This window comes from Ochotona curzoniae, unplaced genomic scaffold, assembly GCF_017591425.1.
Source record: "Ochotona curzoniae isolate NIBS_2020 unplaced genomic scaffold, NIBS_Ocur_1.0 contig_1014, whole genome shotgun sequence".
Taxonomy (NCBI): domain Eukaryota; kingdom Metazoa; phylum Chordata; class Mammalia; order Lagomorpha; family Ochotonidae; genus Ochotona; species Ochotona curzoniae.
In genome coordinates, this window is record NW_024464920.1 from 20,823,519 (window position 1) to 20,840,296 (window position 16,778).

At 36.1% G+C, this 16,778-nt stretch overlaps 1 protein-coding gene across 1 annotated transcript in view; it reads right to left on the reverse strand.

The window, feature by feature from the left end:
- OTOGL (otogelin like) overlaps nt 1-16,778 on the reverse strand; it is a 130,528-nt gene that overhangs the window by 96,572 nt on the left and 17,178 nt on the right. Inside the window, exons 9-17 of the mRNA XM_040978140.1 lie at nt 14,807-14,934; nt 14,353-14,459; nt 9,418-9,524; nt 9,099-9,224; nt 7,933-8,041; nt 6,690-6,736; nt 6,052-6,197; nt 4,209-4,332; nt 2,004-2,181 (exon numbers count right to left, since the gene is read on the reverse strand). Coding sequence (XP_040834074.1) covers nt 2,004-2,181; nt 4,209-4,332; nt 6,052-6,197; nt 6,690-6,736; nt 7,933-8,041; nt 9,099-9,224; nt 9,418-9,524; nt 14,353-14,459; nt 14,807-14,934 — 1,072 coding nt within the window. The remainder of the gene's footprint in view (nt 1-2,003; nt 2,182-4,208; nt 4,333-6,051; nt 6,198-6,689; nt 6,737-7,932; nt 8,042-9,098; nt 9,225-9,417; nt 9,525-14,352; nt 14,460-14,806; nt 14,935-16,778) is intronic.

Genomic DNA, 16,778 nt, shown 5'->3' on the forward strand with positions numbered 1-16,778 from the left:
ACCAAAGACATTATCTTAATTCTCAAACTCCTTGCATTTTGTAGGGAGAATACAGGGGAGACGGCACATACAGTTTTGACATATGATGTAGTAAGCACACTACTGGGAATACACTCAAAATCACGAACACATAGTGTCAAAGAATATAAATGCAATACCATGTTTACAGCAGCATGTTCACAACTGCCAAAATTTGATATCAACCACAGTTAAGGTACCCAACGTCCGATGAATGGATCAAGAAAATGCAGTGTATCTTATACAACAGGATATTATCGAATTATAAGAGAATGTAATTCACCATTTGCATCAAAATGGATGCAACTGGAGGACATCATGTTGAGTGAAATAAGACAGACATAGAAAGACAAATACTGCATTTTCACAATGCTTGTTCACAAATACTGTATGTGTGAGCTAAAATTAAAAGAAAATATCAGAAAACAAAGAAATTCTCATGTATATCAGTATTGCTGCAAATACAGTTTTGTAATGTGACAAACCAACAGTTAAGCATCATGTATTATTATAGCCTACTTTGATTTCTTTAAAATTCACTTTATATAGATTAAATGGTCATCTTTCATTTGACTATCATTTAGTCCTTGCATATATTCCCACTAAACTTTATCTTTATTTAGTGGAGATTTAAGCCCTTGACCATAATGTAAACTGAAAATGTTATGTGAAAAAAAAGGAAGAATTGGAAGAAGAGGCATGGGGAAGGAGGGAAGGGAGGGAGGGAGGGAGGGAGGAAGGAGGAAGGAAGGAAGGAAGGAAGGAGGGAGGGAGGGAAGAGGAAGGAAGGAAGGAGGGAGGGAAGAAGGAAGGAAGGATGGAAGGAAGGAAGGAGGGAGGGAAGAAGGAAGGAAGGAAGAAAGGAAGGAAGGAAGAAAGGAAGGAGGGAAGGAAGGAAGGAAGGAAAAGAGGGTGGAAAGCAAAGGAGGGTGGGAGGTAATATCATTATGTTATATAGTTGCATCTATAGGCTATATTGAATCAGTTATAAACTAAATAAAAATAATTTTTAAAAGAGCAAGTGTTCAAAATATTTACATTAAATTACACACTGAATTTTTCCAACGTAGTTGAAAAATGCTTTTCAAACACACTGAGTACAAATGTATTTCATTGCATTTCTTCCAATAAAAGTTAAACCACAACATAATCTAATTAACTTGTACAGAAAAATATTACTTAAGGGGGTATCATTACTATCAAATATCAATATTTTAAAGTACAGTTTACAGCAACTAATGCAAAATGCTATTCAAGTAATTTTTTTTTTACCCACAGATTCTAGGGCTGGGATTTCAGGTTAAGCCAACCATCTGCAATGCCAACATCCCATACTGGCTTCAGATTATGTCCTGGCTGCTCCATTTCTGATCCAGCTCCCTGCTAATTCAAGTGCTAAAGCAGTAGAAGGTAGCCTAAAGGCTTGTGTCCCTGCTATCCACATGGGAGACCTGGACAGAGCCCTAGGCTCCTGGCTTCCTCCTGGTGCAGATCCTGCCATTTTGGCCATTTGGAGAGAGAACCAGTGGATGAAAGAAATCTATCTTTTAATCAGTTTTTTTGTCCTCTCTGATTCTACCTTTCTAATAACTAAATATATATTTTTAAAATTTCAAGTTTTCAAAAGTAAAATATTAGCTTGTTTAGAGACAGAGAAAATAACAGGCAGTATTGATCCACATATGAAAGCACACTACCTCAACTCCACATATGAAAGCACACTACCTCAACTCGAAGCGTAGCATTGTTACATGGCAGTTCGGTGACCTTCTGTAATTTATCTGGTACTATGGACTTGGTTATTTTACTTGCTATAAAACCAAGATATTAATCAAGGAATTGCTGCATAATTTAAGTATGATGATTCTGTAAGGCTTTTGGAACAGTAACTGCTAGGCTATTAGTAGCAGAATAAACATTTTTAATGAATTTATATTCTAAATTATATCATTAAAGTTAGTTAGCTATGCAGAAATAATACTTACAGAAAATCGTCCCTAATATTCCCATTGAAAGTGCCACACAGACCCAACGTCCTTCTTTTCCATGCACTAGTGAGCTGAATATAAATTCTTTCGCCATCTATAGCAAACAGTATCTTTAAGCCAAATGTGGTTTTTAGAAGAATAAATAAGGATGACAGAGTCTGAATTTCAACAATTCCTGCAGGAAAACAGCATACAGATATCATGTCTGCAGTTCACAGGCACTAGTATGAAACGTCAGCATACAGAACTGGTACTCTTCCACTAAGACACTGGGGTGTCTGGTGAGGCAGGTGCACAGTCCTGGCCTTAGCTCCAGGTCCAATTTTATCACATTATGGATGTCTTATTTCACCACCTCCTATTTCTCTTCTCGCTCTGCCACAGGTCTCCAGGTGATATTTTTAACAAGTTGTCACATCCAATCTCAGTTGGCAAGAACCCAAAAAGAGGGACAGAGTTCCTGTGCACTTAGAATCTAACGCCTTTCTTGTGCATGTGATAGTTTGTGCATGTGTAAATTTTTAATACAACTAAAATTATTCAGTAAGGCATTGATATTTTTCTCAAAAGATTCCCCATTTCCTTGAGAATATCAGCAAAAAATAAAGGTGAGGGGAGAATTAGAGCACTAGAAAAGACACTTTGTAAAACACTTGTAGGAGCAGAAAATTTGTGTTAACTCATAACTGAGTTTTGGGGGACAGGTGTCTGGTGCAGGAGGCTAAGGAGCTACCTGTAATATCCACATCCCATATCCAAGCTAAATTCTGAGTCCTGATTCCCCAACTTCCTGCCAATGTGCTGCAGGCAGATGATAGTGGCCCAATTGCTCAGGCCTCTTAGGATACGTGTATGGGGTTACTTGCACCTGTCACTTATGGAGTGAACAAGAATGAAGATTTCTCTCTTGTTCACTCTCTGTCTCCCTCCCTGTCTCCCCCTTTCACTTCCCTGACACTCTGCCTTGCAAAAAAACTTGTTTCATAAAAAAAATTTGCTTTTGCCATCACAAGAGTTACTGTCGGGCCCGGCGCAGTGGCACAGTGGTTAAGGTCCTCGTGTTGTACGCCCGGGATTCCATATGGGCGCCGGTTCTAATCCCGGCAGCCTGGCTTCCCTTCCAGCTTCCTGCCTGTGGCCCGGGAAAGCAGTAGAGGACGGCCCAAAGCTTTGGGACCCTGTACCCGCGTGGGAGACCCGGAAGAGTCTCCTGGCTTCGGATTGGCATAGCATCGGCTGTTGTGCTCACTTGGGGAATGAATCATCGGACAGAAGATCTTCCTCTCTGTCTCTCCTCCCTGTATAGCTGCCTTTCCAATAAAAATAAAATAAATCTTAAAAAAAAAAAAGAGTTACTGTTTTGTTTCTTTAAGACAATCTCTGCCATGATTCTGGTCAGCAAACCCAGAAATCTGAGAACCATTCCTGTTCCATTCATGGTGTCTCTCTAATCAAAACAATCTAATCTATCCTCAACTTCAGGTCACCTTTTCTCTAGCTGTTTTTTCAGTCTTCTTTCCAGGTTTACTGTGATTGCTCAGAACAGCTCTTCCTCCTTCCTTGCATGCCCTACTTTATAATTATCTGAACTGCTATCCCTGTCTCCTGTCTAGAAGCTTTTAAAATCACACTTGCACTGCTGTCACAATAGTTTACAAAAAGGTCACATCTTAGAAACTCATCATTATTCAGCTGAACCATATGAGATTATCATCTTGATACATAAAATGATCAAACAATGGCAACATCATATTCAATTTTATATCAAGTTCAATTTTCTTAGGAAGACATCTCAGTAGCATGAGCAGGTCATTTGTTGTAAAAAATCAGAATGCTTCTGGGATTTAAAGAGTGTGTCATTAACAACTGTGCTGGGATACAGCCATAAATAGGCATTGCCATGAAATCACTATGCATCATGTCCCATTCATAAGGTTTCCCTTGTCTTACCTGCCTTTTTACCTAAGCTCAACTCTTGGTAGTCCCCACTTACCAGTTTCAAGCCACTACAATATCTAAGGAGATATAGTTCTCAATAGGGCAATGCACAGTTTGACACCTCCCTGACCTGCCTGGAACACTTTGTCATGTTCTGCATCCTGCAGATTCCTGTTTCAGATGTTCAACAACGTATCAGGTGCTTCATGTTTGCTGTCGTTGCTGCCCAAGTAAAGAAAGTGCACCACGAGCACTGCTTCCTACCTTTCAGACTGAATCCTTGGTTGGGGCTGGTGAGGATTTGTCCTCCCCTACTGAGAGTCACTTGTTTGTTAAAATCATCCTCCAGGATTAGAGTTATAGACTGAAGGCAGATCAAGCCAAGGTTCTGCAAAAAAAAAAAAAGTCAAATTATAAATGAAAAGGGAAATAAAAAGAGATATAAAAGATGGGGAAAGGAAAGGAGAGAGAGACGTTTAGGAAGGAGTACCAAGTGCACATAAGACATGAGTGCTTTACAGAAGCAAAGGTTGTATAATTATACAGCTAGTATATCCTCTGCTTTGTTTTATAGGCCATTTCAAATAAAATACATCTCCCTATGGTTTTGATATCATTGACATAAGACATGGTTCATTTAGAATATTAAATAATTGAATTTAGTCACTGTTTCATCTATAGCACACAGTTGAAACAGCTCTCCAAGTTAACTGCTATATTAGAAATAAGGAGTTTTTAAATTAAAATAAAAAAGAATGAGGAATCTATCTAGAAAGCTAACTCATATCACAAAATAAATTGGAAAGAAAGCAGATTATTTCAAAATTTTTTCTGTAAACAACTACTTTATCGTGAAGTAAATATCGGAAAATTAAAGAATTTGGCAAAAGTTTGATTCAGATTTAGACAGAGATAAATGAAAGATCTGGGTTTATTTATTTGCAAGTTACTGACATACTCTTTTGAGAAAAGAGCCAAAATTAAAATTACAGTATGTTGAGAAATTAATCATATCTGTGTAGAATATGCTACCCATTTATTACAACTGAAGGTCATCTTTTCTGTGTCTGGTTTTGTAACACAGTGAGTTAAACCACCATTTGCATCACTGGAACCCCTTACTGGTGCTGATTCAAACTTTGCCTGCTCCACTTCCTATTCAGCTCCCCAATAATGCAACTGGGAACCCAGTGAAAAATGATCCAAGTGCTTAGGCCACTGTCACCCATCCGGGAGACCCATATGGAATTCTTGCCTCTTTATTTTGTCAGGCTCACCCTTCGGGGAAATGAATCAGCAAATAGAAAATTTCTCTCTTTCTCTTTCTCTTTCTCTTTCTCTTTCTCTTTCTCTTTCTCTTTCTCCGTCCTTCTCTATACACACACACACACACACACACACATCTACATAAAACGTTGCCTTTCAAAAAATAAATAAAACGTTTAAATAGTTTATCTTTAGATCTAGTAGGTATTTTAACAGGCAAATCCTTAATGGGAAATACCAGAATTCCATATGGGTCCATATGGGCACCAGTTAGTATATACTTCTGATTCAGCCCCCTGCTTGTGGCATAAGAAATCAGCAGAGCTTGGCTCAATCCTTGGCTCCTGCACCTATGTGGGAGACCTGGATAAGGCTCCTGGTTCCAATCTAGCTTCAGATTGACTAAACTCCTGTCATTGTGGCCATTTGGGGAGTAAAGTAGCAGTTCTCTCTGCCTCTCCTCTTTGTAAATCTGCCTTTCAAATAGAAATAAATAATTTTTTTAATTCATTTTTTTAAAATTCCTGGTTTGGAAGTAAACTTAAAAGTTACAATTAAAACTCAAAAAAACTATATGCACAAATATCATTTTAAAATAAAGAAAATGCAATTAAATGTATAGCATTTTATCTAAGATGAACATTTTCACATTTTAATATTTCTGAAACCAAGACACAGCATGTAAACAGTAATACATTGAAAAATGATGCATCTTAATTTTCAATGTTGTTTTAGTTCTGAGGAAAACACATCAATTCATGATGCAATTCTTAAACTGGACATGAAGTTTAAGTTTTAAAAACAGAACATTGCTATGGTCATTTTGAGATCTCGTCCTTACCTGTTCACAGGGAGCTTTCTGTAAGGTAATTGTGAATTTATCCTTTCCAGTTCCTTTCACAAGGATGTACTGGCACATGCCAAGAAATGAATAATGTCGCCCGTCAAAGGTGGTAAAATGAGAATCACCCACAACAGAGCATTGAACTATCAAAAAAGAAAGAGAGAAAGAGAAAAAAGAAGAAGAGAATGAGGAGGAGATGGAGGAGAGAAAAGTGGAGGAGATAGAGAAGCAGAGAAGAAGAAGAGATAGATACAGAGAAGGAAAAGGTGAAAGAATAAATTATGTTAATTCTCAAAAGACAAGAGGACAATTAGGATAAATAACCAAAAGAACACCAAAAAGAAGTACTTAAAACTTACTGGTTTGGCTAGCTATACTAAGCTAATTAGTCAATTTTATTTAAAGCTTATAAAATCACTCTATAAATTATCTAAGCTTTGTAATATTTATGCTATTTTAATGGTTTACTAAATTGACTGCTGAAAGCTATCATTTATTTGATATCTCATTTATCCACTGAATACCTGAATTTATAGTTTACTACTTTTCATGATATATGTGAGGTGTCAATGTTACTTTCCTCCATAATTTAAAGAATACAGAAATATTTTCTTCAAAATAATTTTTTAAATTACCTGGACAGTCATGTTCAGTGCAGTTCCAAACTCCACCAACACATACACTAAATGAAATGATAGAAATATTAGTCTGCTGACTTAGAGACACTATTAATGTTGACATCAGCTTCCTGAACAACATAGCAATAAGGTCATTTTTATAGACTTGGAATACTTCCACTTAATAGTATCTCTACATAAGCCTGAGTGATGATTTCAGTTGCTGACTAGTACCCAATTATTATCCTCTGCATGTTACACTTAAAAACCACAGAAGATGATGAGGATCATCGAACACTAAAGAGAGAGAGGTGCTCTATGTAAGACAAGCGCTGCCCTCCTCCACCGTCCCTGAGTTTTGCAGGACACCAGCAGGGTCCTTGTAGCAAATGAGAACAGTTAGTGATCTGCATGTGTTTTGCAAATACATAGTGCTATCAAAAGGAAAAGAGTTCAAACATATGTAGACCTTTGTTCTCTTTAGGACTCTAGTGGAAAGATTATATATTTGCCCATGTACTATCCGTGTTTTAAAAAATAGTTAAAATACTCAATGTGGAAGGAAGGAAACACATAAACTAGTAGAATAAAAGCAAATGCAAATTAATGACTATCAACAGAGAAAATGCAACATTGATTGTAAACTTCATTGAACTAACCAAAAGAAGTAACACTTCGTGAGTTAAGCCAATCCCCAAAAGATGAATGCCATGCTTTCCCTGATCTGCGGTACCTAAAGCACAGAGTACATATATATATATATATATATATTTGTATATATATTCTATATTCTATATTTCTCTAATTATTGTTTCTAGTCTTTGACAATATTCTTGAGGAACAATGTATTTTTTCCTTCTTGCTACTTATTGAATTTCTTACCTTTGATTGTGAAGTGAACCAAAAGCATGTCAGTATATATTTTTTTTTTAAAAAGAAGATACCGAGAAAGGGGGAGGATGGACAGGGATGGACAGGGGGGTGGGCAGGGCGGGAAGGATCACTGCGCTTCTAAGTTTCTTGTATTATGAAATATATGAAATTTTTTCACCTTGTATAAATAAAACAATTAATAACCAAAAAGAATTGCATAGTCAAAGAAAACATAGCTATCCCTCCACAAATGTCAAATAACATGCAAACCAAGTCTCAGAGCTTCTGAGAGAACTAAATAAGAAATAAACCCCTAAAAATATTTGCCATGATCAAGTTATAACCAGACATGGACAAAGAAATAATTGACTACTCAATAATCACATACCATTCAGTACATTCTTGTTCAATTTTTGAACCAACTGAATAAGCTAATCCATGAAACGTACATGGGCAATTTTCCAAGGAAATGCAAGTTCCATTTTCCATTATAAGTCCTATTAAAGATAAAGGTGTATTAAATCATGGCAGGAGAAATAATACTATATTAGTTGAATATAAAAATTCACTCAGCATTTGTTAAATAGCTTCTTGCACTAGGAGCTGGAGGTACAAATACCTTTACTTTTAAGGAACTTGCTGACAGCCTGAAATTGTCTCAATCAATAGCTACATGACGAGGGTCTTTTCTGCAATTTTCAACTTTCTTATCCCATGACTTTCCATCAGAAACTCAATGTGCACCACACAAAATAAGAACAAACCAAGCAGGGCAAAGCATATTGTTTAGTATCAGCTCCCTGCAAAATGACAGAGATTTATGCTGTTGTCACACAGCAACAGAGCTCGGCAGTGCTGCAGGGTGCTCAAAAAGCTGATGCTATAGGATGGTGCTCATTGCTTCTCTCTGACAAGTGAAGGAAGTTTAAGCAGAACTTAAATCAACCTTGTCATTCAACACACTGCTTCACTCAACTGACCTTCTTTTTCACTCAGGTTTTATACAAGAAAAGCATTGACTTAAGTCATAACACATGGATTTGTAGTCTGGAGCAAACTTTTTATCTTGTTATTGACTAGTAATAAACAAATCAAGATTGGTACAGGTTTGCCACAATACCACACAACAATGGACTGAGGTCAACAGATCTGGCTTCAAGTAACTCTCATTCATATTATGTATAACATACATTAAGTATGTGACTTAACATTTCTGGGCATCTATTCTTTTTGATCTGTAAAAATAAAAGCATTTAAGTAAATTCTTGGTATTCTTTATAAATATAATTAGAGCAGCAGTCATTTCTAATTTTAAATCTCATCTCTATCCTGAGTTATATTTCACTGCAATCTTGTACTAGAAAAAGGTGAAGGCTTTTTTTTCAAATTAGTTTTTATCTTTAAAAATGGGAATACGTAAATCACTGCATATGAAGAGAGCCAAAGAATTGTCACAAGTAACTTCACAACATTAGCAAGAGCAAGACACGAAGTTCAGATTGCTGGGTGCTAGTGTTTGTGAGGTCAGCAATGGATTCTTCACTAACCACTTACCATCGGGGCAGTAACAGCCATCAAGACAATGAAGGTTGCTCCCCAGACACTGCTTCTCAAACGTACAGGTGGGTGGACAACAACTGATGCAATCCCGGTGGACAAAACTGTCATCACATTTATCAGCTGAAAAGGACAAACAGAAGCTATGCCAATTTTATTCAACTTTCAAAAAATGTTTCTGAGAGTATGTACGTTTATAAATACAATCACCTCAAGGAAAATCCTTGCACTACTTTAGTTTTGAGTAGTAGAGTAAGTTATGAGCTGTACAATAAAGCAATCAAAACACAGAGGGTTTGGGAAATATGGAACATACTGCATGCTGAGAAGTCCTCTCTCCAGTCTTGAATGGGGTAGCCAGCATGAGAACAGGCTCTGGCATACTCGGTGGCTGCCCGACAATAGGTTTCATCATCATCAGTTCTGGAAAGTGAAAAGATGGAGCAAGATTCATGCAGCAAATACCAACATAAACTCCACCTTTAAGCTTCATGCCTAAAAATGCTGACTGTGTGGTCAATGTTCTAGTATTAAGTGATATTAACATGTGTACCTCTCATGTCTTATTTGGAACAAATATGTAAAAAGCACAGATACATGGAAAGCAGGTTAAACAAGCCTAGATATATTGTCTTCATCAACATCTTTGAATAATTTGGCCACCCTTCATTTGAGTCAAGGGATGAATATACTGGAAAGAAATTCTATCTAAATTATGAAATACTTCCCCAAATTCTTCACATATTTTTGTTGCTGCTGCACACATTGCATTCAAGACCTTTAGCATAACAGTAATGTGTTGGTATGTATGACATAATAGGTAAAGCCACATGTCTGTGGTGCCAGCATCCCATATGGGTGTCAACTCAAACCCTGGCTTTTCCACTTCCAGTCTGGCTCCCTGCTAATGTGTCTGGTAAAACAGCCAATGGTGTCCAAGTACTTGGGTCCCTGCACTGGCATGGGAGACTAGGGTGAAGCTTCTGGCATTTGGCTCCTAGCGTTGAATGAATCCAGCTCTGGCCATGGCATCCATTTGGGGAGTGAACTAATGGATGAAATTATCTTCTACTACTCCCTCTATCACTCCTTGTAACTTTCCCTTTCAAATATATAATTCTTTAAAAAAAAAACAGGAGGAAGAAAAATAATAAATCCCATGAACAGATAAAATTCTATCCCAACAAAAACATCAAATGTGAGAATTGATTCCAAATTATTATACCCTTAATTGTTCATCTGTTCAGATAAAACCATTATCAAAACTCTGTGGCACAAAGAAATATTTTGAGTCCTCAACAATCCTTGTAATAAAATTTCAAAGCATTTTGGAATGATTAAATGCATAGCATTTAAGATCTAAAAAAACATTTTGACAACTTTCAAGCTTATACCTTTAAAGCCAGTTACTTTTATTACACTGCCAAGAGTAAATAATCTCTAATTATTTTTTCCTTCAATCACTTAAGAAGCACTCCCAGTTTCTTACAAGAGATATCAGTTCCTTCAGGAGATTACCAAGTTACCAATAAAATTCACAGGTTCACGCCAAGGCAATACAACTTGTTTTTCAATCCAATCTGAACACAAAATTGAATCATGAAATATCATACAGGATAACTGTAAGAATGTTTTGCTTTGTGAGCCTTACCACTGCAAAGGCCATCAATTACAAAAGCCACCATCTCCAGTTGCAAAAGCCACCAGTCTCAAGTTGCACTTCTCCTGTGTTACTGTAATTGGAGTAACACAGCTTATCTAGTCCAATTAACTGGTCTTAAGAGGGAAAAAGAACTGAGGATACACATAGAAAATTCAGAAGCTAAGAGAGCATTTTAAAGCTGAAGAAAGGCCCCTTTGAAAAGCTGTGGAGACCAAAACTTGTTGGATTGCTGGAAAGACTGACGATTGGCTTTATTGACTTTATGATTTACCTTAAAATGTATACATGGTTTCCTAAAATTAATAGTAGTTTTCAAAGTTAACAAAGTGACCGTTGGTTTTCACTAATGAGTCAACTAACACTAAAACACATTTTATTAAATTTTTAGGCATATTAATCTATGGAAACATGAAAAAAAATCAAAAGAATTTGTTAAGAAATAAATTATTATCCCAATTTACTAACCAGGAATTTTTTTTTCATTTGCAGTGATAAATTTTAAGAGGGTCAAACAGGCATTAAAAATACTGATTTTTAAAATAGTGACTTTGAAAAATTAAAATCACTTTCTTGATGATAAATTCAGTATTCCTTGATGCAGAGATAAGAAAATAGAATTTTGAGGACTAGCATTATCCTTAAGTTCCAACTCAATAGCACTTACATATTATCTTCTCTTTGGAGCCTTTGTTGGCATTCCCTGACAAAGTCAGTAGCTCCACAGCACTTTGCATTTAGAGCGCAGTGGCATTGCTGGAGAACTGACTGTACGCTCAATTAAAACAGGAATTCCAATAACAAACATTATGCCTAAGCCGTTTCTGTTGATAGATGCTCAACACATATATACTGAACTCAATTCAGGAAACTATCACAGTACCAGCAGGAAATTGATCTGTTTTCAGCCAATTCACACTTTCTTGCCCATGATAGGATTCCTGTTATGCTGTCCCCTAATGCAGGAAATTAAGAGAATCTTTCATTTTCTGTGGAAATGTGGAACAAAGAATATAAGTCAGTCTGTTCTTGAATAAAATACTAAATGGAGTAAAAGACCAACCGTGGAATAGTTTCACTTCCATTTTGTCAACACTCACTTTAGTAATATTATGCCTTTCTCATACTATATGCCTGCTTTGACCCCAAACCTACCATTTGCACCTCAAACATCTCTCTCAAAATATCACCTGATCCCTATCCTGTTCGTTTTATTTGCCTAGGAGAAAGTATAAAACTTCAAATACCAAAGCCTGAAGGTATCAAAATTTGAAAGACAAAAATGTTAATTTCAAAATGAGGAGACTTAATGTATGTACAAAAGAAATGCTTTTTCCCTTTATTTATAATATTAAATCCCTTAATATTTCCTGGGTGTATAGCTGGCCATTAAAAACTAACATTTCTCACCTCCTTTACATCTGGCTATGCCCATGTTTCCAACTTCTGACTAGAAGATTAAAAATGGAAGTTTCTACTTCAAATGATAGCAACTTTTCATTTCCTTTCTCCCTTTCTAAGAGCTGAAATGTGAACACAATTAGTACTACCACAGTTTTAGACAAAGGATTGAGAACAATAATCTATGCCAAGGGGATGACGTAGCAACAATATTGCTGAGTCATTGGAAAACCCCTGGAGGAGAAATCAACATGTAATTTGCATTCTAGTCAAAATTAGTATAAACATCTACAAGTACCTAGAAAATATATTAATTACTTTTATAATAAGCTAAATTCAACTACAGAGAAGTAGTTCTAACAGCATAATTTTGTACTACCATAACTTTTGCTCTTTATTCTCATCTTTGAGAAATTCAAACTCGTGCAAGTTACCCAAGATGCCATTTCAGTGATTTTACTCAAACAAAAAGTAGTCCCAGAAGAGGTTCCACAAATTCACAGCCAATTAATCTTCAACTGAAAATAATTCAGGGAAAAAGTCTGGTCCCTTCAACAAATGCTCTTGGAAGAACTGGACAGCAGTGAGCAAAAGTAAGAACCAAGACTCCCACCTGTCACTTTATACAGAAATCAACTCTAAGATCCAAGGACCTAAATCTACACCCAGAAATCATCAAATCATTTGAGAAAAACATAGAAAATACTCTCCAAGATATAGGAATTGGTAAATGCTTCTTAGAAAAGACACCCAAAGCTCAGACAATCAAAGCCAAAATAAACAAATGGGACTACATTAAACTAAAAGGCTTCTGTACAGCAAAGGGAATGATCAACAAAGAAGCAGCCAGCAGAATGGGAGAAAATATTTGCACACTACACAACTGATAGGGAACTAATGTCCAGGATTTGCAAAGAGCTTCAGAAACTCAATGACAGCAAAACAAGCAATCCTGTGAAGAAATGGATGAAAGAAATGAAGAGACATTTTTCAAAAGAACAAATTCAAAAGGATATAGGCTTATGAAAAGATGCTCAGGTCTCTAGTTGTTGGGGAAACACAAATGAAAACCACAATGAAGTTCCACCTAACTCCAGTGAAACTGGCCTACATTCAGAACTGTATGTGCAACACCTGCTGGCATGAATGTGGGGAGTAAGGTACCCTCCTTCACTGTTGGTGGGAGTGTAGGCTAGTACGGCCACTATAGAAATCAGGAAGGACATGCTAAGAGAACTGAAAATTGACCTGCTATATGACGCAGCTCTCCTACTTCTTGAAATATGTCCCAAGAAAATGAAACCTGCATATGAGAAAGGGATCTTTAAACCTCTAGTCACACCACTATCTACCACAGCAGACATAGAAACAACCCTAATGTTCTCTGAAATATACATGGATAAAGAAACTGGTACATCTACTCCACGGAATATTACTCAGCCATTTAAAAGGATGAAATTCTACCATCTGCAACCAAATGGACCTGAATAAAGACCATTATGCTCAGTGAAATAAGTCAATCCCAAAATGACAAATATCATATGTTCACTCTGATATAAGGCGAGCTTCATGCAAAATATGAGATCAACAGCTCTTTCACTACTGCTTTTGCTACATCTCAGAGGTTTTGATATTTTTATTTTTGCTTTCATTCACTAAAAAAACAGTTTTTATTTTGCTTATTAATTTTCTCACTAATAGATCACACAATAGCACCATTTTGATTATCTTTTTTCTTTCTTTGGCAATATATTGTTTATTCAGTAGCATGTTATTTAACTTCATGTGTTATAAATTTTCTTTTTTCTCTCTCTCTTCTGTTCATTTGGTTTTATGGCTTTTTGTTTAAGGGTATTACAGTAACCATGTAGTAGAGACTATCACATAGAGATATGAAGATATAATGCAGTGTGCACCTCTACTTCCCAATCAAAGATGGGCTACCGATAAAATAGTTAAATATATCTTGACAGTAGGATGCTGGACTCTCTCTACCATTGTCCATGCCTACAATGTCAGGATACTTTTAAATAGCGGAATGATAGATTTATGACTGATTGTGAAGGATTACGCTATTTTAATGACATGGGGAAAATTAGTGGGGGGTGAGGACTTCAGGCAGTGGGGAAGGAAAATCCTGGAACCTATGAACTGTAGCACGAAAAAAGAAATATTAATTATTTCACTTACTTGCAAAGATCATTAACACAGCTGGCAATATACAAATATGGATCAATGTATTCGTGGCAGCTCAGAAAAGGGAACTGCAACAAGATCTGGCACTTGAAGAAGATGGCCTATGTAAAAGCAAAACAAACAAAAAAAAAGATGCCTGTACACCAAAGCACAACATAGTGATAAATGTATACACCCCACTATTTGTAAAACTCTATTCTTACCAGAGAAGAGAAATAATTCATACTCACAAATTTTTACCACAAAATTCTAACTACATACTGTAATGTTAAGTGTCACTATTAAAACTCATTACACAGACTTTTCAAATAATATTAAAATTATCCCCTTTTGCTATTGTTTCCTGAATGTAATTTTTGCTGTTTTGCCCTTAAAATGCTTAATCATAAAAATATAAAGAAGATATACTTTATATATAACGGGGTCAAAAACTTCACATCAAATTTACCTCAAATGCTGGCATTCCACTGGAGCATGGATTTGGAAAATCTGATGGTACGGGTATGCACTTAGTGTTGTCTGGAGTTTGCACTGACCAACTATTGGCAAAGGTAGCAATGTCTTCTGTGTAGTCCTCTATTTCACACAAACACAAAATATACAAATAAGTGTAACTTATTTTCTGTAAACACAATTTATATTTCCTTGTCAAAAAGTGAAATTCAAAAACATTATAATTACCAATGTGACATGAGATATTATTATTTCAGCATAATAAAAAAATGAAGTAAAAAAAAGCATACCAAATAAATGCAGTGTCATTACAGAAAAAAAAACTGCATTGAAACAACATGGAAAAGAAAGGCTGAGAGTGGACTGGTACTAAGCATACCAATAATGTGCTAAATATGCAATACTCAGCTTGAGCTGTAAACACATGCATAAAACTAACACAGAAATTCTAAATACTCTAATTTTTTGTGTGCTGTATAGAACTTTTCCGACAGCCACTTCATGATAGTTGGCATTACTCAGAATCTTAACAAAAATCATATTTTCATTTTGAGAGTCTATAATATTTACAAGGAAATTTTAGAGGCTATGCACATAGGTAAAGACTGATTAAAACATATTAAAGTGAGAAAATGAAGAAATTAATCCCATTTCATCTATACGTGATTAGCATGTTCTGAGAAAAGCCCATACCAAAAATCTTAAAACAATCCTAGAATTACTTGCAGGTAATATTCAAGAGCTGATATGCAGGCAGCAACTCCAACATTTAGGGTGAACACTCCACATTCTCAAGTCCAAGTCAAGTTTTAATTATCTTCCTACCAAAAACTCAGGGTCTGATAAGGACATCAATGCTGACCCATATTCAGACAAAGGCTGTGTCTCAAATGTTAAGAATGTTAAGAACTGGCCAGAACCAAGCAAAGTGCTCCATCCAGGACAATTCAGAGTTGAGCTTTGAGTTCTCTACCAACACTGATGGTAATCTGCTAACCCACTGGCACCAAAATCTCATGCCAAATGTGTCATCATCCTCTAAGATGAACAGCAGCACAGGAATATAATGGCTGTCTGATACTAATGAAGGTTGAAAGATTGTGAATATTCACTATCCGTTAAGAATGGTTTGCTCTCCAAAAGTTAACATCCAAACTTTACTATTATCTGGAAGGCTTCACAGGATCAGCCCCTGCATTCCCCTAGTCCTACCTCATTCCATCCCACCACAATACTACACTACATGAAGTGAGAAAGTTTATCTCAGCTCTTCTATTGTTATGCCTTAGTCTTGCATCTACCATAAAGCAGGTGCCTAAAATCAATTTGTTAAAATGAGCAAATGAGTATGGCAAAATACAACGCAGTCATGCAACTATTAATAAAGGTTTGCATTCTGAGAGATGAATTACCGGATCGTTGCACATGAATACCACGGAGTGAATTAGGCAAATTAAGGTGGCTACTGCATTGCTAAATGATCCCATTAGTGTATGTGTGTGTGTGTGTGTGTGTGTGTGTGTGTGAAATCCATCAACAAACAAAGGATCATTATGTAGTATGGGAGTAAATATAAATCATTAGACTATCAGAATTCTAGATCAATAAATTGTTGAGATAAACTTAGCTGTACATGACATTTTTTAAATTATTACACATTGACGAAAGCATGGATCTAAATAATATACTTATTTTAACATGGAAAAGCTGATGTCAGTTTTAGAGTAAATTTATCCAAATGAAGTGAAATCTACATATGAGAAAGTGACCTGCAATACAGCAGCACAATTCACAATAGCAAAGACATGGAAATGACCCAGATGCTCATCAAAAGAGGAACAGATAAAGAAACTTTGATACCATTATTCCATGGAATATTATTCAGCCATTAAAAAGGACGAAATTCTACCACTTGCAACAAAATGGTCCAAACTAGAGACCAATATACTGTGAAATAAGTCAATCCC